Consider the following 26,721-nt stretch of genomic DNA (forward strand, 5'->3'; position numbering starts at 1 on the left):
GGGGGGGGGGGTCACGCTCCATCAAACCTGCCAGAGGGTTAAAGTTCAAGGAACCGCTAATGAAAGAAAAAGAGCAAAGCGAGGATACGACCATAGCCCGAGGAGAGTCTCTCGTCGCGACGCGATTGCCAGGCGTCGTGATGACGACACGGTGATTTTTGCGACGTCGGATTCCTCGGTTCGCCGCGGCGAAAGAAACAAAAGAGACCAAGACGAGAATGGCTTTACAAGATGAGAAGAAAACGATCGCGCGTATGCGAGATGCGCCGGATGACGACGGTAAAGTGACGTATGATAATGGAAACAAAAATTATCAAAAAAGACAAAAAAAAATCAAACTCCGACTTCCTTGTAATTACGCGCTACCGAGGTAACGCGAAGGTAAATTCAATTTTCCCGCCTTTGTTTTTCACCAAAGCTCCGTCAGTCATCCAACCGGTTATTGAGCCAACCAACCCTTATATCAGTAAATCAGTGCTCCGTCAGGAATTAGCTAGGGGATTACGCGTATTGGACTTCATTCAAATTCTACGTTCCATGTATACGTATATATACATACATTTTCATTGACACTTAACAATCCTACTAAATACCCTCTCGACGCCCGTCATAGTCATCGTCATTAATATTATTATTATTACTACCGTAATCGCAAAGTCAATTTACCTGCGATACACTTATATACGCATTCCCCATTGACTTTCATCGTATATCTGCCGTAAGCCATAGTATAATCACAATTTCTTTGTTACCCAGGTATACGGGCGAAGTGGCAAAGTGCAAAAATAGGATTGACGAGTATAAGAAATTCAGGCGCTTCAGCTTCGCTTCTAAACATCCCGGAGTGCTTTCGCGTAAATACTCAAATATTTGTATATACCAGAATGGCAGGTACTTCTTCGGCGTGACGTCACTCCGGCAAACGCCAATGGGAATAAAGGATCTTGCCCCGTTACTATAGACGCGTAATACTCGAATGAGTTACGAGAGCTTTTGCCTCGTGCGTGGGTGATGCCGTCTACTTATGTATGCTTTACGGGTATACCAGCCACTTCCTCTACACCAAATAAGCTTTCGTCACGTATGCCTATAGTCGATACACATCGTCCAAGGAATCTTATCATTATCCATTAATAGAAGAAACCCGACGCCTTCGATCGGGACATACACGAATATGATAATGACAAACGTCAGTGACAAGTTTTCGTGATTGATCAATAAGCCAATGGATATTACGTTTGACCAGTACGAATAAAGGGTTGGTATTTTAAAACCTTGCTACGTACCCAGATTCGCGAGACAGCCACGCACTGGGCCTTAAGTATATGACGCGCGTGATCTGTCATTGATATTTAGCAATGAAATTTTTGACAGTTGTCAATATTGACAAAACCAAAAAATTAATTCCAGGTTTGTACGAGTGAGTAGGATCAGTGCAGATCAAAGTAGTTAAGGTCAACCACTGAGCAGGAATGCCGCAAGGAATTCTCGAAAATGGGGTAAACCCTGACAAGAGGGGATTTTGGATTTTGCCCCAGATAAAGATTACAAAGATGCGCGTGTAACGTATCCCTAGAAAGGGAAACTTTTCAAAATGGGTAAAAAAAAAACATGCCAAATAAAACGTCTCGTTACCTGGTCAGGCCGACCCAAGGTCAGGTTAGTAGACCGCGGACACCGTGACTCCTTCTTCTCTCTCCAGTTGCGACCCCCGCTCTCTCCGTACAAGAGAATAAAGGGTGGTTCCAGGTACGTAGTCGCGCACAGTTGTACAGTAAAAAGCACTGGTATCAATATAAGGGATGAAACCTGATGATCAGTCGTCAAGGGGAACGTTCGTATCGCGCGACAGTTCTTTGTACGCGGGTTAAACAGGAACACCGAAGACACGTAACGTACGCGATGTATTTATTTACGACCGAAGAGAGGAGAACGAGACTACCGATCCAAACGGCACAAACGAGAACCAAATGGGAAAACCAGAAGCGCGAGCTTATGGTTCTGGTCGAATGGTGTGTGTATAATAATAATGATGACCACGGCCGCGAGGACAGGGCCGGCCTCGCCTATTCGGGCTTCGCTGAAGAACTGGCGGGATCCTCTCTTACTCGCGTATTCTCCACCCCCACCCGATCTCCCCCTCTCCCCGGTCAGGGTCCTCCTACACGAACCCCTACCACCTTCTCCCTCTCTCGCGCTACGGTAACCCCCTCCCCCTCCCCACTCTCTGTCTCTCTTCCTCCTTCTCTCTCGATATGCTTCGTGCTCTTGGTACCTGCATCCCGTACCCCCAAGGCATCCACCGACTCTACCCAAGGCTTCACCACTGCCACCTACAGCTCAGTCGCCCACGAACCATCATCCCTACCTATATAGAGACCCCTACCTCGTCCTTCGCTTCCTGCTACCCCTTGTCCCTCCTATCTTCTTCCATGGCACCCCTAACCTCTTACGGCACAATCACCCTCTCTGTGTCTAACGTTATCCTTCGTCTTCCGTGTTATGTGCTCTCTTCTTCTTCGTAGGGCACTTCAGCTTCGGCTTCTCCTACGGGGAATTTTGAGGTTATGTGAAAGGGGAGGTACAGTTTTTTCTTGCTAGGGAAAAGATGCCTTGAAGATAAATACCTTGTGTTTATATGACGTCATTCGATCTTTGACTCAAAATTATGACGGTTATGACGGACTGTAGATACGATACTTCAAATGGTTCGGTATGTTATGGGGTTTTTTTTTTTTAATAAAATATTTTTTATTCCTCAGAATTTTATGTTTTACTTTTTTTACACTGAGGGTAATACCGTGATCGATCAATCACGTCCTTATCGACGTTACGCGTAGGACTGAAGGGGTATCGATTCCGTTATTGTAATTGGTAATGCAAGGTAAATGCACGCACGTCACGATGTCAAGTAGGCGTTGTGTAAGATACAAAACTTTCTTTTTTGTCTTTTAAAAAAACTCCCTGATATCTGATATCGGTAAATCTATAGGATTTAGCTTAATACCTCTGCGATATGGGGACGGAATATCATAAAGCTAAACTTTTTTACCTTCCAAGGATTTTCCCCGTTATGGGGAGATATTGTATTGGTCGCCGTGGAGAGACGCTTTCATTTCGCAGAATTGCCGCTCGATCACAGCGCGCTCTATGCTCGTTTCTCAAAGAGTTCTTTCGCTTCTTTGATATGTACGACGTGCCGTTGGAAAGACATTTTTTCAGACCCGTAAGAAAGGTGAGCTTGTGGGAAGGGTGGGGGGGGGCTAGGGGCAGACGGAGGGACAGCAAGAGTCAGGGGAAAGGAAAAATAAGAGCGAAGGGTAACGCGGAACGCAGGAGAAGAGACCCGGAAGAATGCTTTTTTATTTCCATGGAAATTTCGCAAATCTAAAATTTAACTGGCTGACAACGCGCTTGCCATTTTGTCGAAATTTCTTGACGTGGGTTAACTCAGTTTGGCATCCTATTCCTTCGTCCTGCGTTCTTTTTTTTTTTTTTACCAAATTGATAGACAATTATAGCTGCCAGATCTAGTCCTACTGGGTAACCCGGGTTATACGTCATTGCGACTTGAAATAGGGTTAATTCGATCATCAACGTTTAGTTTTTTTTTTTTTAGTAAATAAATAAGTTATTCCTTCGTTTATTTAGATTTAATATTAATTGCCGTGATTAGGAGATTGGGATTAAGAAATATTTTTTGTAAAATAATATTCTCATCTTATCGTCTTTCGGTGTTAAGTATAAGATATATATATATATATATTACACTGTCTGACCAACTAAAGAACAAAACTACTTACGTCGTTACCCCTTTCTCTTTCACTCCCCCCCCCTCCCTTCAACTACTCTGGTACAGACACCAATTTCAGTGAGGCAGCCAACGGTTCGACGAAAGGTCGAGCGTTTTACCGTGCATTTTTTTGTCCGCGATACGAGTATTCCGTTTCGTAACGGGGCCACGTTTTTCAATTACTCCGCTACGGCTGAAACGATCGGTTACTTTATGAGCGTCGGGTCGGGAAATGGCTGGGACGTAATCTCGCGGGCAAACATGCATTATGCAAATCGTGTAAAGGACGTCAAAGGAAAGCACAGCACATTAGTTTTGTTATGTCTTTGAACACGGAGAATACGCAACATGATTTTCAGTGGGACCTCATGTGAACGCGGCTCGAGACACGGACTGGACGTGTAAAGAGCGCGAAAATCAAATATACAAGTCAGCCTCGTTGTAACGTCGTGTGGCTCAAAAGCGAATAAAATTAAAATAGAATCTTCACTGCGTTATCCAAAATGCACATAATGGCTGTCTGTGAATTTTTACGTGTGGAACGAGCGAGAGAGAGAGAGAGAGAGAGAGAGAGAGAGAGAGAGAGAGAAATGAGAATTTACAACGCTTTATTATTAAAGGTTAAGCAACCACAGAGGTAAAGGTTTTAATGGTCAATCAGCCGTGGGCGAATTTTACACGCGTGTAAAAACCAGACAGTCACGTTTTATTACGTAAGTCTGCATTCATACCTGTTTACAATACACAAGAGTCGCCGGGACGATACGTACTGTGGTAATATTTTCAAATTATCAGAACGCCTACGAGAGACTTAAAAATTCCACGCGCGATAGTACTTTTACAATCCGCAGGCGTCGCTGAGTGTCTAAGGATGTTCCGTTGGTAGCTGACAGCATCGTTTCGCCCAGAGAAATATTTATCGCGCTGCTCTAAACTTCCACGATGTAGCGAGAGTTAAAGAAACGAGCGAGAGAAGAAGGAAAAAAAAAACAAAGTTAGCAGCACGATTGATCGCATCCTGAAGCAAAGACAGCGCCGCAAGAAATATCGCTCGTTTCCCCAGCAGCAATAACATAAAGAATTCACGAACGAGTTGACTGACGTATAATTTCGAGAATCGATTTAACGCAGTCGTTAAATGAAAATAACAATAGGGTCAGCTACCAGAAAAGAAACATTCCATATAAAGAATAATCATCCAGCAACACAATCAAGTATATTCGTATCGTTATTTCGCACCGCATCCTCTACGAAAATGACGGTAAGTTCTCATGTTGTCGTTCAAAAATTAATGTCCATTGGGACTGTCACTTTTCATCGAATAATACCGAATCGAAATTGAAAACCAAGCCTGTCACTCGTTTCTTATACCAACTCCGAGGAAAATCTCGTAAAACTTCTTCACGTATGTATCTCTCTCTGTACGTCCTTTTCCTGGTCATACTCCGGTGCCTGTATATACTATAGATGCATGTGTATACATACCGTACCATACGCATATAGATACTACGTACCTCAGTACGTATGTACCTGCCCACGACAAACTACGGCTTATACCAGCCAGCAGCAACTTCATTCCTCACGACGGCGCGAATCGATAAGCGTCGACCACCACGCAACACACAATCCCATCCTGGCGCCCTGGCAGACTCATCCCAGGGCCGTACCAAGCATATATCCCGGACCCTTACGCCAGTATACGTATATCGTATACTATACGTACGTCGACATACCTCTACCTCCCCGGACACTCTCCTACCCCCTGCGTCTACCCATCATTTCGCTACACTCCAGCAACTCTTCATCCTCCTACGTACGTCAAGATCCTGATCGTACTCCATCCCCCTCGCACTTGCTGATAGTGGGTCCCTTTTAACCTCTCCTCGTCATTCTGCGTCGTGACGTCTTTTGTGTGCCTACGTAGGACTTGTCCCGGGTGCTCCTTTTTCGTTGTATAGTCATGATGCTAGTAACGTCATCATATTCGTTATACCTGTGTACAGCGTGCGTGACGTATAGGAATATTTGAATTCTGTAAATTAGAATTGACGGGGTATAAAAGATTGTAAAGGGACGTAGAATTTTTTTTCAATGCTTTATGATATGAATATCACAACCAGATTCGCTTTTTATTCTATGGGGATATCGGTGGCTGTATAAATCTTATGGCGGTTCTTTTAAATTGCATTTTTACGGGGAACATCACAATTGCGGGTAAGAAATCGTGAGTGGGATGGATCGTTGTGGAAAACTGTATTTATTATCTACACGAAATTCGTGTTTTAGGTATACGGACCATAATTGTATTGTTAGTAATCAAGACTGTAAAGAAATATTGTTCTAATATCATACGTACCTTATCGCAAAGAACAATAAAGTTGTTATTTCTCAATTTTTTACTTCCAACGTTCGAAACAGCAAACTATTACGGATTAACTACGATGTACGTAATATCGAATGAAGCTTCAGTTTATTTACAAAGTATCCTTTATACAACACACGATTATTAAACGTAAAGCTACTTTACAGTAAACGATCGAAAGTATTGATAAGAATATGACTAGATTATAGAATATCAATAAGTAGGGCGAATTCATCAGTCGAGGATTCGATCAGATCGATACTTTCGTACTCCACTTTCTGTCGGCCAATCAAAATAATGATACTGACTGATAATGATAAAGACAATTCTCTTCTTATCTGATATATGTATTATGAAAAGTGGTATCAAGCATCAAGCTGAGCGAATTGATGTCTCTCGAATTTACCATTTACCATTTTTCCTTTTCTTACAGAAACAGTGCGAAAGAGATTGAATGTGAAACAAACTGTAGCTTCGAAATCGGTACAATAACCCAACAACGGTTACATACAACGCATTATTAGGAATCGATGTAGGTACTTTGCACGGTGAATTCTCTCTAAGTGCGCTGCAATAATATATATAATTATTAGCATTGTTAACTGCGAAGCGTGATTCATTTGTTTATGCATTGTTAGACGTACCCAATTAATTTATGTTATGCTAATAACACGTTAGATTACTGCGTTAGGTTAAAGGATCACCTTGCAAAGAATCTCATAGGAATGTAGTGTCAAGAATAGACAAGATATAAAATGCAAAAAGGCAACTTCCTATAGCACTCATGAAAAACGAAAATATTTTCATCCACTTGCAATCGATTCGATTAATCATTTACCGTGGATGATTGATAATAACATGGGATTAAAAAATATTTTTAAAAATAGGCTGACTCGAGCAAGTACGAAACAATGTTACTTAATTTTAGTTTTAAAAAAAAATTCTCAAACCCAGCAACGCGTGTAAAATAGTGTATAAGCAGAATCAAAAGATATGTATAGCCTACAATCGCAGTAGTGATTACAAAAAAAAAAGGACATTAGCATATCGCCTAATTATTTTTGTTAAGTAAGATAACCTATGACAAAAAGAAATAGAATTATTTTGATCAAATTTGTGTGTCGATTACAGGGATATTGTGAATTAATGCATTTTAAGAACGATCGATCATCTTAATGTCATGGAGGATGATTAAATTAATTCTAGATTAGAAATATAATCGAGAGGAATTTACTTAGTTTAATACTAAGCGTGTTAAGGTCGGTTTGCGCACATTCCATTTGATTAATAATTCAAACGTCATACAAGTGGCATATCTCTAGATAATTATATACCGTCAGAAAACAATTAATGGCTATGCAAAACATGGAAATATTATCAACGTAACATTGCCTCGTACCAAGGCCTCGGTCGAGTCCCGATTTTGATAAATTGATATGTTACAATTGTTTCCACGGGTCGAGTACAGTTTAATGAAAGCTCTGCGACTGAAACGTAAACAATATATTCTATGGTACGTCTAATCTGAATGACGAGTGTACAAAAGAAACGGGATGGTTCAGCAAGAATCAACTAAAATTCTTAACATTTGCTGTTCAACGATCAACTAAACAGAGTGTGACAAGCAGGCAGAAAACAGAACGGTGCGAGCTTTTGAACAACTTCCAATTACCTCAAGTCGGAAATCATCTAGGAAATGATTCGAGTCGCTTAATAAATTCACAATCTATCGAATTACGCGATTTATCGATCGTCAATGATAAACGAGGTAAATTGGAATATCTAATCGTTTATTGTCCGTGTGATAAACGCGTTGTGGACGAGACACTTAAAAGTAACAAACAATGGACTTTGGCTCTCGATTTAACACGATAAACTATTCTTGCCTTTCTTCGTCCTTTGCTCTTTCTTACAGTTACTTCACAACAGCCTGATATAATATTATGCGACAATGTAGTAATACGACTTAACGTAACACGTACTGTACACGGCGATCGCATATCTTGAGAGTGACAATACAATAACCACGTCAAACAATTACGACTTTTGCCAAGTACGCGGTATACAGGATTTTCATAGTTGAAAGATACCGAACAAACGACGGTTGGTAATTTCAGGACGCTTCGGTTATAAAAATGATAACAAGATAAAAAAAAAAGGATGTAAACGAAAACGTTAAACAAGCATTAATTAAACGCAACAAATTAAGTAAGACTTTGCCGATATACTGAAAAATAGTTCGAGCCTTATCAGCGGCCTAAAGAAAAGTAATATCGTACGTGCTTTCGCGATGACAAAATTTCATTTGAGCGACGTATCGAGTTTACATTGAGTCCTACGTTCTTCTATTCTAAAGATATACTAGCGACGGACGTCAAAGGCATTTTCTTGACTGTTTTGCGTAATCTTCATGTTTTAGGACTAGTAACGCAATCTCGTACGTGATACGCAATAACTAATTATGTATTTACATATATTTTTAATTCATGAATCAATCCCGCCTTACGTCGTCCGGTCTAGAATACATATTTTTTTGCACGGCTCTCCTTTAGGTTGCTCTTATTAATAACGGCACGTACAACGTACTGTCACTTTTATCAAGATTTGCCACTGTACGCCTTTTTTTTCTTTTCTTTTCTTTTCTTTACAGAGGAATTTTCGCTAGACGATAATACTGAAAAAATATATATACAATTCTTATACTATACTCTCATCGAATAATCCGTTCTATATTACAATAACTTATCTCTTGTGTTCAGGGATCACGTCCAAGACACTACAGCGTGTTTCATAAACGGCGCGCTACTTAGCGAATACAATGCCGCGAGTCGCCTCGAGCTTCTTGTCGATTAACTTTTCTTTCTTTGTTCTATCAACATTGGATCAAACTGTTACGGAAAACGTGACTTGACGATTTACGAAAGAAACTCAAATCTGTTACACGTATGGCAGTACAGTAATTTCTGAATTAATTTCTACTGATAGCTTTTTTTTTTGTAGTTTTTCACTATGAAAAATTTTATATCTAGGACTGACACTTTTGAAACGCCTATTCAACACATAGTATTCTCTATGTACGCCCTTTTACGGAACACATTATTTTCGTTTTATAACTATGTCGCCATCAGATATATGTAAGTGACAATGGTGAATCTTACATAAGCTTAGGCATTTTTCGCCCAGAACAAACGTTCAAATCCTACGATTGGAACACGAGGGATATTGACAATTAATTGTATATGTGCTCACTTTTTTTCTGAGAATAGTAGGAACAATAAGTAAGATTTTTTTAAAGAAAATAAAAAAAGATTTTTGATTTTAATGCAGTCGATTGGAGAATATCCACTTATTTTTTGTCTTGATGCATTAAGAAATTCACTAGTTTACCTCAGCACCAGTATTTAATTAATAAATAAGATTAATCCTGCTGCCAGCTATAAAAAGTGGTAACTTCATATTTCTTACAAGACAGAAATTAAGTAGGGCAGTGAACTTTCTTGTGATAGCTATGCTTCAATTATTCGTAATCCATTACAGGAATGAGTGTATGCAAGAAAAATAAAATTTGTATGCAATTATAAGATACCTTTGCTTTGGGCAATTAGTTAGGACGTATGCATTGTGTACGTGTTTAGCAATTAATTAAATTTGAATTGTTTATGAAAAACTGGTGCGCCTTCCCTTGCTCGCACATACGTTTTCATTAGGGCAGATTCGCAAATAAATAATCAATTCGCAATCTACCTAAAGGATAGATTAACTTAAGCGCGATGACATTTGGGATTATTTACGGATAGTCAGGACGCACAACTTAAAGAGAGAAATACGCAATTTGACAATTTCATCCTTTTACGTCCAGTTAATTTAATTTACAGCCTGACGATCCGAAGAAGTAGCTGTGTCAATTCTTGGTTACGATCGAATCACATTACATAGAAACACTGACTCTTATTTCTTGTTTGCGACAGTCAATATTTTCATCCCTTGTTACGTGTAAACACGTTCTCACTGAATTTATAAAAGTCGCAGAATTTCACATCGCATGTGACAAGCTCACAGTTACGCCAGTGGATAATCGTTCCGTTTAAGAAGTCCTAAACACTTATTAAAATTCCATAAAAAAAGAGAAACTTTAAGTATGGCCTTTTACGCAGTCAACGAAAAATTTCACGACGCCCATCAACGATTTTCGTTTGGAACGATTCGCAATACTTAATCACAATAAAAAGAGAATCAAAATTCGTTGCTTTGAGTGAGACAAAAAGCAAGCACAGTGCATAGTAAAAAAAAAAAAAAAAAAAAAAAAAAAAAAAAAAAAAAAAAAAAAAAAAAAAAAATAAACAAGTTTTTGCATTGCTCAGAAAATATTATAAATCTTTCCCTTGGCTCACGTCATTCCGACTTTTTGTAGCTACCGGTAACGTTTTACCAGTATCTATATTTTTTAATGCAATCATTACCGAGATCGACCACGACCAAATGATTGTCAGGTAATACGGCAATACCTGAAGGACGTCTCAACTTCGAGCTGTGAGAATCAATTTCCGTGAGAATAGCACCCCCACCGAGTTTCAATACTTGAATAACACTGCGGCCCTTATCGCTGCGAGAGCCTAGTATTCGGCCATCTGGATCTACTGCTATCCCGCCGTACCTACCCTTACCTGTTGAACGATTATTAGCGCTTAGGAATATTTTCTCTCACGGTACACAAATAGAATTAAATAATAAACTAAAGTATTCAAGACAATACGAAGAGAAAATATATTATTCATGTTCATTTATATTATATCAACAAAACTCACCTTTTCCTTCCGCGTAAATCTCTTCCGAAAAGTCCCCTTTAGCAGAAAATACTTGAATTCGCGAATCAGCAACCAGAATCTCACCAGCTGGTCCTATAGTCACGGAGCTTATTAGTTTAAACATACTACGTTTGCCCACCTGAAACAGAATACACGAAAGACGTGAAATATTAATAGATTAGTATGATAAATAATCTACTCGCGATAGAATTTAATTAATGGAAATAAATCTAACCTGAAAGAGGATTTTGCCGTCACAATCGAATACGAATACACAGCACTGGCCATTGTCTGCTACCAGTACGTGTCCGTAACTTCTATCCACAGCGATATCAATAGGTTCCTAAATTGTATTAAAGATGATGGATGAATATTGTGAGAAATCACTGTAGAAATATATGAGATATCTTTTACGTAGAAACAACTCTGATATTATCCTAACCTGGAACGCATTGTGAGAAAAGGAACGAATGGTGTCACCCAGCGAGGTCATTTCTGTGACTGTACGCGTCCTCCAATTGACGATTACCAGTCCTTGTTCAGATACAGCAATTCCAGTACAACTACGTCCATCGAGACCTTCGTTGGTAATGTGCCTTTGAAATTCCAAATTATCATCCAATACCTTAACAAAAATCAATACAAGAATGGTATGGGAGTTATGTACAATTTCTAATAGAATACTAGGTATCTAATCAGTATTTCAATATTTGAATATTCTCATAGTAATGACATAGTCAATATTTTAAGAAGATCATAGTGAGCAGAAGAGTCTAAAGTGTATCACCTTGATGCGAGAGTTGCCTGTGTCTACGACGTAAATCATATTGTCGTCATCCACCGCGACGGCAACTGGTTGATGAAATTCATCTTTTCCGTGTCCACGTCTTCCATAAATTTTTACAGGTTCGTTATGCTCGGTCGCGTCAAAAAATACCGGATAGTCCTTGATGGGTCTTTCAAAGACAGATAACTTCAGCACGTAACGGCTTGCGGATGGTGGTCGAAAGAGGACCTCGTAGCTACCATCTTCCAAGTCTTTAATCTCTGTCTCGATGGAAGTACTCTGATTATCAGTATTGATACTGTCAGCTAGGGTCAGTTCGGCGCCTATTGGATCTCCCCCTGCATTCCTAGGATGGCCATGGTAGTCGACTGTCTCGACGACGACGGTTGCTTGTAACTTGGCCACCGCAGGATCCTTGAGTCTGGCTCGACACAGACCTGGGAACATGATATGTGTAATATGCCAATGATATGAGAATAAATTGTATTATACATTTTATTATGACTCTCATGTACCTGGTAATGTAGTACTAGAACGTACTCGTCCGAATATACTAAGAGCACGTTCAAATTCCATCAAGGCCTCGTTATGATTGAATTCAGCAGTAATAAAAGCGTTCTCTCTGGGTTCACTCAAAGCTACAGCTGCATCCAGTTGATCGGATAGACTGCCAATTCGTTGAGTAATATTTCGCACCTCGACCTTTATGGGGTTTGGATATTCATGAGTGATATTGTGACAGTTAATAATGCAAGGGTTATCATAGCAGAATATGAAAGATTACTTGATACTGAAGGCCATCACATTCTCGCTCAACCTTATTTTTCTCAGCTTCTATAAGAGCATGCTGTTCCTCCAGGACGTGCTTCTTGTCTCTGGCTGCTGCAGTGACGGCTGCCTGTAGTTCAGCTCGACGCTTCTCTACCTTTGAGATAATTTCTGCAAACTCCGCATCTACTGCATTTAGGCATCTTTCCGTGGCTGTTTCCAACCGTCGCAGTTCTGCACCCACCGACTCTTGCGCCTGTGTCAACTGCGTAGTCCGCGAACATTAACGCTTCTTATCACAATTCGTGTTTCTGCACTTTTTATTCAGGGACAGTGCACGGACAAACGATAGCGATACGTGGGCCTCACCTTGGATATACACTCGTTAGCTTTGTATAGTAATATTTCAGACATTCTTTTAATTGCAATACTAAATGGGATGATAGTGTGTTCGGTGCAGCCTGGAGATGTTCCTGCATGACTACCACCTGTACACACTGTACAGAAGACTGTGTCACATGTTTCGCAGAACAGCAATTCCTGATTTATGTGTACCGAGCATTTTGGAATGACCTGTAAGGAAAAAATGTATGTATCGATGAGCTTGTCAAGTACATCACGAAGTTATTAAAAAATTTGTGAAATTTGAAATACCTCTCGTCGTTGTCTTGACATAAGATCAAGTAGTTGGTTCACTAAGAAACTAGGTGGCAAAGCAGGAACACCACCACGAGGGATTGTTATTAGCTCACGACAAATAGGGCATCGAAATGCACCAGCCTCACGAGTCTGCGATGCGGCGATTCTTGTGAGGCAGTGCAGACACACCTGCGTACATACAGGGTGATACTCATGAATTACTCTTGATACATGTGTTTACAGTTGATTGCCCTTTAGTATACATCTGTTATGGTGCTGCTAATGTGGTTATCATGAAATATACAAGACGTTTTACATACCGTGTGAGAACATGGCAATAACTTGGGTATGTGTTCACTGCCGTCATAAACACAGAGGCAAGTTCCACATGTGAGAAAACTTTCGTTGAAATCCTCATAGTTAATGCTCACTGTTTCCACGAGCATCGAGCTCATGCTGACCATCCTCTCCCCTAGTCGCGTCCTGTAACAAGTTCATAAGAATTTGAATAAAAATTTAAATGAGTTTTATAAGCATGTCTAACATAGCAATCGAGTAACACTATTAGTAGCACTGTTACAAATCTTGTTTATTGGATATCAAATATATGTTTGTAACAAATATCATTAGCTTAATAGTTTATTTAATATGTGAGGTATTTTTTTCATAGACCTAAATCACATATCAACACCATGTACGCATCATCATTATCTTTAACAAATATGTGCAGTTAAAATAATTAAATTACACTCATTGTAAAACTTCACACTAAAAGGACAGGATTCTTAAGAAACGTTCATTAATTTAATATAATTCATTCTTTTATATTTTATTGCATAGGTTATAAATTACATTTTGCGTATACTATAGATGATATTAATTCCAAAATTGTGAATATATGTTTATTCTTATGAAACATTGAGAGGAAGAAACTAAAGAAAAAGTCTTAGTACTAAATGAAATCAGCGCAAATAACAAATGTGTTCTCGTATTATCTTTGTGCGAAAATCAATCGCGCGGGTCAAGAACCCGCAAATATGCGTGCGAATAAATAAGTCTCAACGAGTACAAAGACTTTAACTCGATACCAAAGCATTTCCAAATATTTTTAAAAAATTTATATAAAATCCCCCTCCGCCTCTCTTCCTGAGTAAATATATCACCTAACAAAACATTTGGCACGATAACAAAAAATTGTGGAAAGAATGAAAGACCACAAAATGTCACCAAGAATTCGCGAGTGTCTCCATCACGTCACAGTTGCTTAAAACAACCAAAAAAAAAAAGCGCGAAAAATTATCAACACATAATTACAAACAGACATAAAACACGTGCCAATTACACATCCGTACTTTCCTGATACATCGCAGAGGCCGAATAATTCTAACTCAACGTCAGTCTTCCAAATCGAAGGTACCGAATATAGCACAAAAATAAACCACTTCTGCTGGAAAAGCAAAACTTACTGTATAGCCAGTCGTAAAGCCTCCATAGTAGAATAGAAGACGTACAATATACGTATATTATCCCGAAGAACAATGAAGAACAACAATACGAGATTCAATCGAAGATCCCAGTGACAATAACGGCAGCGTACACTGAGAACGATGCACAGAAAGGTGTTCTCTTATTTTTTTCCTCTAATTCTTTCTTCTTTCCTCGAGTGGAAGACACACGAGTAAACACAAAGGCATGCGCGATGTTTCACGATATCCTTCCAACTTTATTTTTTCTACAATGAATTCCAGCCGGTATCACTGTTGAATTTTTACAACAAGAAAAAAACAAGAGAAAACAATAACAAACACGATAAAACCCATAGGAATTTTATTAAACACGCGTAACTCGTATAATCCGTACATACGTCATTTCATTCGCTCACGACGATTCGGAACGTCGATCATTGCGCTTCTTCTGTTTTTCTCATAGAAGATGCACTACGCGAACACGATCCTCTTCTCGTTTACATTCACAAGGGATACTGTATCCGCAACGGAGCCTTACAGAGACGCGCTGTCTCCGGATACCCGCTGTGGTGGCTCCATTTTATAATACAGAATGCACAATACCAACGACGACGACGGACGGCCAGCGAGTGCAGCGACTTGCCTCTCACGTTTCACAGTGTCTCACAGCTGCTCGACCGCGCCATTGGCGCGAGGTTAGTATATTCTGCCTGTGAAATATACACCAAGAAGAGGAAGGTTAGGTAGGTGTAGTCGCCGCCAACCGGGTAGCTGTGTATACGAAAAAAAGAGAAGTAAACAGTAGAGAACTCTACTGCGCAGTCTCCCCCAGTCAAGGCGCAACTTCTTGCACAACTTTTACTATGGAATTCTATCCGTCGGATAGGATTTTTGTCAATTTCTTGTACCAGTACCACCAGTGGAACTTTATCGTCTAAAATTCCAGATTGCTCACTTGACATTTATTTATCATAAATTAATGGTATGCTTCAATAAGAAATTCTTATGAGATGGTAGAAACCAAATGTGATCGTAATATTACTCTGCCTTTGCTTCATTATTTATACATTGTTCGAAGTAATTTAATTTGTTTTTATTTTAGTTTCTAATGAATATCACTCATCTTTTCGAGAACAACCACGTTTTGCAAGGCTTCGGCGTCATTTTTCTCGCTTGATTTATGCAAGGACCTTTGACCCTAATTACCACGAAACACGATCCCATTCTACTTCACTCGTGAAACGTTCTCAGGATGTAATATTACTCTGAACTCATGAACTCTTTTATAAAGTATATCAGTGTACGTTATGCTTTGCACCTACAGATATATGTATACATAAAATCAGATATATATACATTTAGGTTTATTACAAGAATCTACAGTGCATCCATAAATCTTTCTGAACTTTCCTGCAGGCAATTTGGCTTTTGCGGTCGGAATACTAAAAATAAAATGTCGCCGGCGGAAAAACATTTGGAAGGGCGATAACCTCAAAATGATGACTATATGCGCCGATACGCAATTCGGTTAACGGAATGTACGGATGCAGTCTTACCATTCTTTTATAGTATTCCACGCTTGACTGTAAAACACCTTACGGCTCTTTTTCTCAAGGTATCCACTGTTTGCATCTCGATTACATTACACTGCTGAGAATTTTCAAGTACCTCTAGACCATTGGAACCAGAGTTAGTAATCTCTCAACTGGTTCTGTTTATTCAAGGCTAAAGAAGGTAAATGTGTACGCTAATGGAGCGTTAAAAAAAATATTCTAAACCCGTCTCTTGTTCAGATGGCAACCTTTTTTCTCTACTCCTAAAAGACGCCTTGAGGGACCCCATGGTGTCTAGAAATTCTTGACGTCCCAACAACTTACGTTTAGTCATAGTAAGAAGTGAAAAAAAAAAAACGTATGTATAGCTGCGATATGTGACTAAACAAATTCATCAATCTTTTTATAAATATTTTATTTGCGTCTTAAAGATTTTGAGCTAGTAGGATTTAATAGTCTCTAATTCTAATAGATTCAAAGGTCGTAACCTTTCAACTGGTTTGGTCCAGTCTAGACAGAGAATACATCAATCCACTACATCCAAGATGCAGTCATAAGTAGCATTCATTTATTTCGAGTCATGAATCATCACTTTCCTCCATTGTAAGCGAGTGTATTCACGTACAAGGAAGAGTGATAAAATACGTAAGAGAAAAAAAACTCATTCCTAACCTATATTTTGCTATGAAAATTACAAATAATATCTCACTGGTTCAAGCTGGAAACTGGCGATCTGCTAAAGTAATAATTTCGTTTCCCTCTCATTGTCAATTAGTACACGTATAGTTAGGAAGTGCATTCTAATTTATTATTAAGGGAACAGGTGCAATGTCTTTTTTTTTTATTCTCCCCTTTATTACCGCATCCGCATCGTGCAACCAGTATGACATACGATTCTCAAGGTGCAAAAGGTCTTTTCGTGCAGTGCCAGATTACGGAAGCCCTTCTCCCTTCTAACGTACTTTCATAATGTCATTACACAATGCAAATAGCGAAACTCTGTACCGACTTCAGGGTGTATCGTTATAATAATGCTCCACTTCCTATTGTTGAGCATTATAAATCAGGTTTCAATGGTATAGCAATCGGTTCACTAGTCATTGTCTGAAATTGGTCAAACGATTGCTCTACGTTTTGTTACCTTCATGATTGCCTTTTTAGAATTTTTTAATAGAGCTAATCGTTTCCGCTTTGAATTACAAAAATTGCACTTACATAAAGGGACAGCAGCTCATGAAGACTCCGTCGATAAGATCTACGTACGTAGATCAGTACTCATACGCGAAGCGTAGACTCGATTAATATTATACGTTGAATATAAACTCAATTCCGATTTGTGATATTCACCTTAAGAATTTATCTTTTCAATATTTACACTGTATCTTTAAATTGTTATTGCGCTTTTACATTGGTCTTGACGTTCTTCACTGCACGTTTATAGCTTTCGGTATTACTGTATTATTTTATTATTGCGACGCAGCATGATTTTTAGAACGTCAATATGGAGAGTCTGGGGTCAACACACTGACGGAGCACCCCACATTTTATTACCGTTCTGTAAAAATGATCTTCCACCCTCGTGAGAATTTATTTGTACCCTTCCTGAAGTTCTTCATCGGATACTCAGCACTCGATGAGAAGTATGAGTGGCGTGAGTCCTTATGGATAATGGGCCTGATGCTATTTCTCCGGAGGGACACAGAACAAAGGCCTCGAGTGGAGACTTGTTTGTTGACACAAAGAAAACATCTGATCCATCTACACGCAACCAACCCCTCAAGTTCGATCCTTTGCGCAAGACCCAATACTCTAAGGGTGAGTCGTTGATAGATATTGAGATTCAAAAATGGGATTAGAATATTCACATATTTTTTTTTAACTGTCAGCGAGTACGACACTCCAGGTTGTTTGCTGTTTTCTGAGAGGTTGACGTACTTGAAGGAGTAAGAAAAAATATTCTAATATTGATCTCGTTTTGTTTCACGTTCCGCCAGGTGGCATTGCGGCTGTCCATTCCAATTATTCTTGACCAGGTCGATGATACTTATTAGTAGTTTTGACATTCCTTTGAATTTGTAGAAACGTATGGCTTTGTTCAAATATCTAGACTCTTCCTGTGTTGCCAGTGCACTTTAAAGCATGCGCGTACAGATTTGGGTCACTCCGACACTCGACCGACATGGAAATTTGCTGCGTTTAATGTCAACGTCTTTTACTCTTACGATCAGTTTTTTATATAACGATTATATCGTTCTCGCATGTTGCAATAATCACGAGTTTGTCACGTAAACAGAAAAATATTCATATTTTGCTCGATTTCTAAGACACTCGGGCTATGTTGGGTTAACTTGTCAAGCTCTGCGCGGCCATTCGCTCCGAAGTCGGAGTAGAACTGGAGGGTGCGCGAGCGCCCCTATAATATTACTCTGTCAGTCGATGCTAAGAAAACCTCTGTAAGGAAAGAGTGTCCTGATTCTACGGGATCTATTGAGCTTAATGGAATTTAACCTATAGATTCTATGATAAGATCAATATTAAATCATAAAAAATTGTAATACAATTCTTAGCATTATGGACCGAACATACAAAGTCTGCTGTCTTATAACTTTAAAATCAATTGAATTTGTGTTATTAATTTTTCAGCTGTTAAATTCTACGTGCCATCTTTTACAAGCGGAATTTATTATGGCTCTGTTTGACTTCTCCTACGTGTCATAATGTGATCAGTTGTCCTTTTTGGTACTGTGGTACGTGAGCAATGTATTAAGTAACAATTTATTGATGGAATAAGTGTATATGAGAATGGCAGACTATAAATGGAACAATGCTGACCACCAAGACTTCCTTTCTTTGCTTATGGCTGTATCCCCAAAGAGGAACATTCGCCAGGTCACCAACGCTATATGTTGAAGATGCTAGCAGAGGTGATTAGGGAGATTGCCAGTGGGCTGTTCTTTTTAAATAAAATTTCTTTTGGCATCGACGCGCCACCTGAGCGGAGGGCCGCCGTACCATACCCACGTTTTTGATGGTTCGGGTATATATAGATATACTACGCGTGATATTCGTGCGTGAGCTCCAGGAGACGCATGGATTTATACCGGGTGACATTCTAAAGCGTGTGCATTCTGGTGTCGACACGCCACCTGAACGGAGGAGCTTCGAACCAGCTCCACGTTTGATTGGTCAAATGTATACTCTAAGCAGAGATGAGTAGGGAGATGCACAACGCTACGATTTTAGACCAGATATGAATAGGGAGATGCACATTGCTACGATTTTAGGCGATACCAAAATTATGGAGTTGAATCGCAGGGGTGAGTCTGGAAGTACGATTTTGTGATCATTGCCTCCGTCGACAAAGCATATCCCGTCGTAGCCGAGCTAAACGTGTACATACATACATACATGCATGAACGTGTAGCTTGGCGAGCAGAGGTTCTCCGCTACTCACTGCTAATTCCCAAAGCAACCCTTAGACCGAGACCGGACCGGAAACTATAGAGCTTCTCAAGAACTATTGAAAAAGCCTATTGTTAAAATATTATGAAGACATTTTTAAGAAAGTCCAGCGCTAACTGGACACCCGTGTAGCACCTCAATTTTTACTAAATATTACTGGATCTTGATTTAGCCTCAATTTTATATTTTGAATAAATTTTTAAAGTAAATCAAGATCCAATAATAATATTTGGAAACTTTATTCAATTTTTCGAACTTTCAATATTTCTGTGCAACTAAATTTTTTATTCTTCTCTTTTCCTTCTTATTCCTTTTTGGCTTTATACCCTCATAGAGGGCCAAGTGAATGGATTATTGTAGTTCTTGAATAAATTATTTTGAACCACTTATGCGTTGATATTCTTTCGTTTTCTCTGAATACTCCAGAGTACAAAGGAGTTTTGTCTCTCTGTTACTTTCCTTCGCCCTAACTGCATCCTTATCCTCCTCCCTTATGCTTTGACACTCTTTTCGCGGCTATGCTCTGTTTTTCCTGCCATTATTTTCCCCGTTTTCCTTTATTTCATTCCTCATTCATTCAGCATCCATCTTCTGACTTCATATTTCTTCATCAGTAATAACATCTGCTAAAATAATAAAAGTAGCAGACTCTAATGAGTGGCGATTCTATTGATTTTGGAAAACACTTAGACTTGCACCTCTAAAACGCTATATTTCGGAAAAGGCTGAGAATTCATCTTTTTACTATAATGGTCCAATTAAAATTAAATGATTTGCATCGATGACACATGCCTGCCCTTCGGGACAGGATGTGTGGCGCCATCTCTGAGAGAACTGAGAAACTGTGATTTGGAAGTGAAGGTACTATCGACTTGTTTTACTGTTACCTGGAGGAGGTTGGTAAACTTTCTTTAGAGAACTTGGTTTAGTTGGATGAACGACGGGTAGATGACGATTCGGACATTTACCTGTGTAGATTAACAGGAATTAATTATTTTGATAGGTATTTAAATGTCTTTCTTTATGATATAAGAAGGGAAGATGACTTGTAGGTGTATGAGAGTTAGTAACAATGCGTGGAAAGTTATTAAAGTCAGGGATAGATTGAAAACGAAAAACTCATATGCATAAGAAAAAAATTATTATTCATCTATCTATCGTTACAACGGGTTTATAGAAAATTGCAGGCAATTGATTATTCCTTGTAAAAGTAATAAGTCATTGCCAAGAATATTCAAAGCTAGATTATCTAGAATTATCAGCCATTTTGATGTATCCTTGAATCGGATTGCAATTAATGATATTATACGAATACACGTCGATAAAAAAAATTATAATATTTCAACGCTAAGTTCTATAAGTTGAATGAACAATTATATCTTAAGATGAGATTGATTATGCGGCTAATTACAATATATGAAATATAATAAATTAGTACGAAAAAAATGGTATATTCTAAGTAAAATAAAAGTAATACTTTCGTTCACACGGTACTGACCGCAATTCCTTATCGTTTTGTAGATTGATCATCTAGTGATTTCTCTAATCAATATAAAACATAATAATAGCGAGCTAAAGTCATTTTAAATAAATATTGCAGTCACGATCGTTCCAGAATTCATTTGGACCACTTCCGTATGGACGTCACGTTTCCTGTTACGAAAGTTATCTCCAACATCCGATGGATCAGCAACAATTTCAGAGTGATATAATATAATTTAATAATTTAACTAATCGTCTCCTCTATCCAACTTAAATAACTATAAACTCTAGTATGTACGTCGGGATAACCCAATGCACACGGCGAACCCCAAGAACCGATACCAATTTGTGCTCCATGGAAAACTAGAGGACTACCGGAATCGCCCTAAAATAATATGCAATTTCAAATCAATATAAAATTACATATCAACAATTTTCACTCCTGTATTTAACATTTTTTCACTTAAAAATATACTCACATAACACAGTCCTTCGCCTATGATGTTGTAGGTACATAAGTGAGTCGGTATCACTTTTTGAAAGGTATTCTGACACTCAGATAATGCTATAACTTTAAATTCTATAACCTGAAGTGAGTTGCTGTTCGCGCTGTACTTCTGTGAAGAATATGCGAAGATTAGTACGACTCGAAAGTACGTTAGAGGTTTAAAGTTTAAGGACTGACATGTCCATGACACTTTACGGATCAATAACGCGTCTGCTATTTGTAAGACTTTCTTTAGTCACTCGTGACAGACCGTTTTATTGTCTTTCTTCAAAGGATACTAAATTTAGTAAACATATGTTTTATACTTACATCAGTGTATCCCCAGCCGGTAAAATTAGCAATACAATTTGATTCGTCCACATCTGCAGTCGGTAAAGCAACAGGCGCTATCTTATCCGTGAATGTAATTTCTACTTCAGTCTTTATAAGTGCAATGTCGTGGACTTGTTTTTCTCGCACGTAATCCATATGCAATATAATACTGTTAGCTTTGTAAGCAATTCCTCCAGTAGATAAATAATTCGTGCCAACCACTAACGTGATATCGGCAGGTTTGTATTTCACGATACAATGGGCAGCCGTGAGAAGCCATCGATTATTCAATATCGATCCTCCACAAATATGAAAACCAGAAATCCTAATTGAAACTTGATATGGAAAATCACTTATTTTGGCTGTGGTTCCACCGACGATCCTTGACAGTAAACTTGCACCTTTTTTGGGGAAAAAACGCAATTGGTATAATTTTAAGGTAATTTATATTCTATTTAATACACTTAATACACTGACGATAACCTAAATAGTTAGAAATATAATTTTTTGTATTGTATTTGTCACGGTTTAAATAACGTATCTTTTTAAACTTTCCTGCACTTTTGTATGATTCGATTGTTTACATTCAAAGTAAAAATTGTTGATTGTTTATTTAAAACTTTATATTATTTACCATTGCATGACGCCAGGAGGCCGATAAAGACGAAAGTGAGGTGCAACATTTTCAATAAGACTGTGGACTGCCGAATCCTTAGCTATTTAATTTATAGTCGCAATTATCTCACAATCTTTAACCTGCCATTTATTTTCACTTTCACGATACAGGGGATATCAGTGGTTTTCATAATCAACGTTTGGATATCAAAGAACCTGATGTATGACGCATTGAGTATTATTATCTATCAGCAATCCTTCATTGTTTTTCATTGTCATTGCAAAAGGGGATTTGCAAATAAGTATGAAAAAGGAATTAAAATCAATAACAAGACACAATTCTATTTCCGCAACAGGATTACCTTGAATTTTCTCCTTATCTCATTACCGGTAGTAGGATTTTCGATAATAAAATTTATCTGACTTGATTAATTTTATCAATTAATTCAAGCGAACTTGGATGAGCTGAGACGAAAGAAGTTTGCTAATTCGAAAATTATATTTTCAAAATTCATTATCTATCGAATATCATTAAAAAGAAGTTGCGTCTGTTGTGACTCACAGTCCCAAAGACTGATTACATTATTAACGCAGGATCATCAACTGCTGATATCATTCTGAGAATACTATTTTCGTTCTTTTGTATATTCTCAATGACTCCAACGATAGATAAACTAATATCCATCCGATATAAGGAAATAGTAAATTAATGCTTTTCTTCATTAATAGTCCAATAATTATTTTTTACATTTTATTACCACCAAACAATAAGATAGCTATAAAAATTGTTTTTCAAATTTTTTTTACGATAACCAAAGAAAGGTGCACCACAATTAGTCATGCACATCGCGTTACTCGATAATAAAAACTTTAAGATATCAGCCAATAATTCATTTTTCCTGTTCTTATATCTTGAAGATTTACACAGTGATGTAATTATGGATCCAATCAACGTAGCTGTACACGCGTGTAAAAACATCGGGTCTTCCCCTGGCACATGGGGTACCCCAGGAAACAATACCAATCTGTACATCGTCTGCGACCAGAGGTCCACCAGAGTCTCCCTGTGAGTTGAAAAAAAAGTTTTTGAGATTGATATGAAAGAATAATACAAAATTTGAAATTATATTTGAATAAAATAAAATCATTCATTCTAAGAAGCCTCTTGATAAATTCACTTACGTGACAGGCACCCTCCCCTTTTTTATTCAACGTACAAATATTATTGTTCGTAACCCGTAGACTCGTGTTGAGACAATCACGTTGATCGATAACAGTCAACTTTATGTGTTGAAGCTCATTGGGTGGCTTACCTGGATACTTGAAATTTAAAAATACAACAATAAATAATTATTACTGCCAACAAGTCACTTTTTGACTCAACATTATTTTTCACTCGATCGACAACGTTCTTATGCAATTTGTTGACTTTTCTTAGTATTTTTTTTTGCACCAGACAAAAGTCAACCTCGATCACCGCGCGCATGCGCAAACGATTCTGATATATATATATATATAATTGTATATGATTCATTGTCCAGACGGTATGCTGTTATGTTATCAGTGAGACACTAGTTGAACCACCATTGTCATCTATCATGGAAGTTTTGGAATTGAACAATGAAAACTTACAGTCGTGGTTCCCCAGCCTGATAACACAGCTGGATAATCCGACTTGCTGAAGTCCGTCGTAGGAAGTTTAACAGGTGCAACCTTATCTCCAAAAATAATATCCTTATCGACCTCGATCAAGCCAACATCATTTCTAATTAATGCAGCACTATACTTGGGATGTGACACTATACGTTTTGACTGATAACTATCACCACCCTCATCCAAGGTATTTGTACCTGTGACTACTTTGATGCTCGTGTCATTGAATCTATAAATTTTGTTAAGAGTTAAAAAAATATTTTCTATGCAAAATTAATTTTATGTAATTCTATTTTTTTACCCAGATAGACAGTGAGCAGCTGTCAATATCCAACGTTCGGTTAGAATTGATCCTCCACAAAAATGACGGTCATTCAAACGCAGTGACACTTGATATGGATATTGTCCATCTTCTGCAGCTGCACCACCTACGATTTTACCCTCGTCGAAATTTTCATCTGAAAATTAAATATTAAGTTGTTGTATTAAGTCATATGAAATTCTGCTAAAATTTATCTGATATTGGCACCTGCTAATATTAAGGGTATGAGGATAGTGATAATATTAAAAAATGATAAAAACATTGTTTCACGAGAAAGAGACTATTGGAATGTGATTAAACATTCGGAAGGAATTATTTGAGGTGTACTCAGATATTTTGTGTATTTATAGACTGACATTTTCTAACGATTAGGATAAATTACGTGTCCCGTAGAGCATACTTAAATTTAGGTCAGATAACTGCCAGGTGGGAGGTTCCTGTGTATTTAAAAATATATGAATTATTAATTCAACGTCTCTGCGATAACAGTTGATATTTACATTTCTAATCACAGCTTATGCTTGGAATATTTATGATGTTAGAATTCCGTGAAGCTGTTTCTTTTTTGGTTAATGATATTTTTTATCTACTTTTGATTAATTACTATTTCTACTTACTATTAGCTCGGTTCGTTTTCCGTTCTATAATTGGACTCCTATTAATCGATGCTTGATATCGAAACAAGAATTAAAGATTAAATAAAGATTGGGAAGATTCTGTTCATTCGTGTCATATTTAAGATTAGATCGACATACGTTATGTCAGAGGAAGGAATTTTTTAATTGATTTTTCTTATCAAATCTATAATTCTAATAAGCATTTCTATATTAAAATTGAATTCGTGTATTTTATTTTTTGATCTGTTTTAAGAGAAAACTTATACAAGTATATTCGCAGTAATGATATTATTTTTATTGTATTATTATTATACAATAATTATACAAAATAATTATACAATATTCACAATAATGATATTCGGTATTCCTGTGTTTGCAATGTGACTGCTAACAGAAGGAAGTTGATTTTCCGGAAGATTTAATTGATCTGATCGACGAAACTTTTACGAATTTTTTGTTTTATTTTGAAAAGGAAACGGTAAAAAATTTTGAAATTTTTTTACTTGTATTCTCTTTATATTAATTCATCAAATATATTTTTTTTATATTTACATTAAAATTAAAAAAAATGAAACGTGTGTGCAGTACTACCTACTACACAGGGAATCCATGCAGAAATGAAAATTTTGAAATTTTTTCCCCATAACTTTGAATAGTCAACCTTAATTAAATTACGTTCATTTTAAATGTATTATTTCAATGAATTAGGCACAACTACCCTAACCGTTTCGCTACGGGCGGGTTCTCCGCCGCGGTACCTCGAGACTGTTTGTCGAGGTATATAGATTGCTAAGCATTGAGTTATTTCGGCTATCCGAAACAAATGATGCAAAATAAAATACTATCAATGCATGTCCAGAGTGAGATACTTTTGCAGAACGACTAGTCGCAATATCTCAGTGCGTCTTATGGAAGGCCACTATAGTGGCTCGTAGTAGTGAAATGGTTAAGACAGCTGAATATATATCTTATCGTTTCGTCTGTTTCCGTACAGGTTTTTATTGATAAGATAAGATATATAATTTACAGGCAAATTGTGCATATTAGCATGGATACTGAATTGATCTTGTTGAATGTGTATTAAAATGTTTTGTTTGTAATCGATGTCAGCCTTATTGATTCAGTTGCAACATGTCTCGACATAACGCGTCATGATAAAGTCTATTTTTATATGAATTATAAATATATATGTCGGTTAGATCAAGGGGGTCACCCTTTTCGGGCCGGACAGTTGTAGGCAGGTTCTTCCAAAGATCGATGATAAGTCCTTTATTCGGCAAATACTCCGCGGTGCACAAATTTAGCCCACTGGGTTAATAGAAATTCAACGGAAGTTCAACAGCCCGATTATAGAGTCTTTGCTGGTAGTCCGCTCGTGTGCCCTTTCGAGACTGTCCGACCCCCGAACGCCTCGCTAGAGCCTTCCTTCCTTCGTCTCCCTCTGGCTCTCATCTGTTTTCCCTTTTTTTGTAATTTCTTTTTAATAAACCAAACGTAAATAGTTGCACCGTCATATTAAACATATAAATACTCGAATATATATATATATATTATTTTTGATGTATGCAAATACTGAT

The 26,721-nt window shown here is 37.8% G+C and overlaps 4 protein-coding genes and 2 long non-coding RNA genes across 12 annotated transcripts in view; 2 read left to right on the forward strand and 4 right to left on the reverse strand.

Annotated features, from left to right (window-relative positions):
• The window catches only part of LOC107271182 (heparan sulfate glucosamine 3-O-sulfotransferase 1), a 45,398-nt gene extending 43,324 nt beyond the window's left edge, over positions 1-2,074 (reverse strand). Inside the window, exon 1 of the mRNA XM_015746874.2 lies at positions 1,636-2,074. The gene's annotated coding sequence lies outside the window, so the exon portion shown is untranslated. The remainder of the gene's footprint in view (positions 1-1,635) is intronic.
• Positions 2,075-6,237: 4,163 nt separating this feature from the next.
• On the reverse strand, positions 6,238-17,543 carry LOC107271190 (tripartite motif-containing protein 2). 6 transcript variants are annotated; one of them, XM_015746880.2, is made up of 13 exons: positions 17,389-17,512; positions 14,621-15,391; positions 13,475-13,637; positions 13,170-13,343; positions 12,885-13,088; positions 12,532-12,780; positions 12,263-12,449; positions 11,748-12,184; positions 11,403-11,585; positions 11,196-11,303; positions 10,961-11,099; positions 10,493-10,819; positions 6,238-10,450 (listed from the first exon to the last, which is right to left on the reverse strand). In XM_015746880.2, the coding sequence occupies exons 2-12, from the start codon at positions 14,644-14,646 to the stop codon at positions 10,581-10,583; spliced, it is 2,109 nt and encodes a 702-aa protein (XP_015602366.1). In that variant the 5' UTR covers positions 14,647-15,391; positions 17,389-17,512; the 3' UTR covers positions 6,238-10,450; positions 10,493-10,580. The 6 variants fall into 6 exon arrangements, with proteins under 6 accessions (XP_015602366.1, XP_015602367.1, XP_015602368.1 ...); XM_015746881.2 differs by having other exon boundaries at positions 14,621-15,330; positions 17,389-17,477; XM_015746882.2 differs by lacking the exon at positions 14,621-15,391 and having other exon boundaries at positions 17,389-17,543.
• On the forward strand, positions 15,420-17,355 carry LOC112494867. Its single transcript, XR_003060760.1, has 6 exons — positions 15,420-15,602; positions 15,723-15,920; positions 16,037-16,158; positions 16,236-16,354; positions 16,414-16,531; positions 16,646-17,355. It is a non-coding gene; the product is annotated as an uncharacterized LOC112494867 (long non-coding RNA).
• A 3,214-nt stretch (positions 17,544-20,757) lies between the features above and the next one.
• LOC107271188 (chymotrypsin-1) lies at positions 20,758-22,714 on the reverse strand. The gene is made up of 4 exons (XM_015746879.2): positions 22,572-22,714; positions 21,935-22,338; positions 21,597-21,734; positions 20,758-21,502 (listed from the first exon to the last, which is right to left on the reverse strand). Exons 1-4 carry the CDS (start codon positions 22,618-22,620, stop codon positions 21,362-21,364), a joined length of 732 nt encoding a protein of 243 aa, XP_015602365.1. The 5' UTR covers positions 22,621-22,714; the 3' UTR covers positions 20,758-21,361.
• LOC107271189 lies at positions 22,242-25,250 on the forward strand. 2 transcript variants are annotated; one of them, XR_003060761.1, is made up of 5 exons: positions 22,248-22,376; positions 22,724-22,773; positions 23,471-23,618; positions 24,094-24,392; positions 24,511-25,250. It is a non-coding gene; the product is annotated as an uncharacterized LOC107271189 (long non-coding RNA). The 2 variants fall into 2 exon arrangements; XR_001538567.2 differs by lacking the exon at positions 22,724-22,773 and having other exon boundaries at positions 22,242-22,376.
• Positions 23,290-24,861, reverse strand: LOC107271187 (chymotrypsin-2). The gene is made up of 5 exons (XM_015746878.2): positions 24,735-24,861; positions 24,507-24,663; positions 24,185-24,434; positions 23,735-23,872; positions 23,290-23,616 (listed from the first exon to the last, which is right to left on the reverse strand). Exons 1-5 carry the CDS (start codon positions 24,787-24,789, stop codon positions 23,473-23,475), a joined length of 744 nt encoding a protein of 247 aa, XP_015602364.1. The 5' UTR covers positions 24,790-24,861; the 3' UTR covers positions 23,290-23,472.
• Positions 25,251-26,721: the final 1,471 nt, after the last annotated feature.

The sequence above is a fragment of the Cephus cinctus genome, unplaced genomic scaffold, assembly GCF_000341935.2.
Source record: "Cephus cinctus unplaced genomic scaffold, Ccin1 Ccin1_scaffold0921, whole genome shotgun sequence".
NCBI classification, from domain to species: domain Eukaryota; kingdom Metazoa; phylum Arthropoda; class Insecta; order Hymenoptera; family Cephidae; genus Cephus; species Cephus cinctus.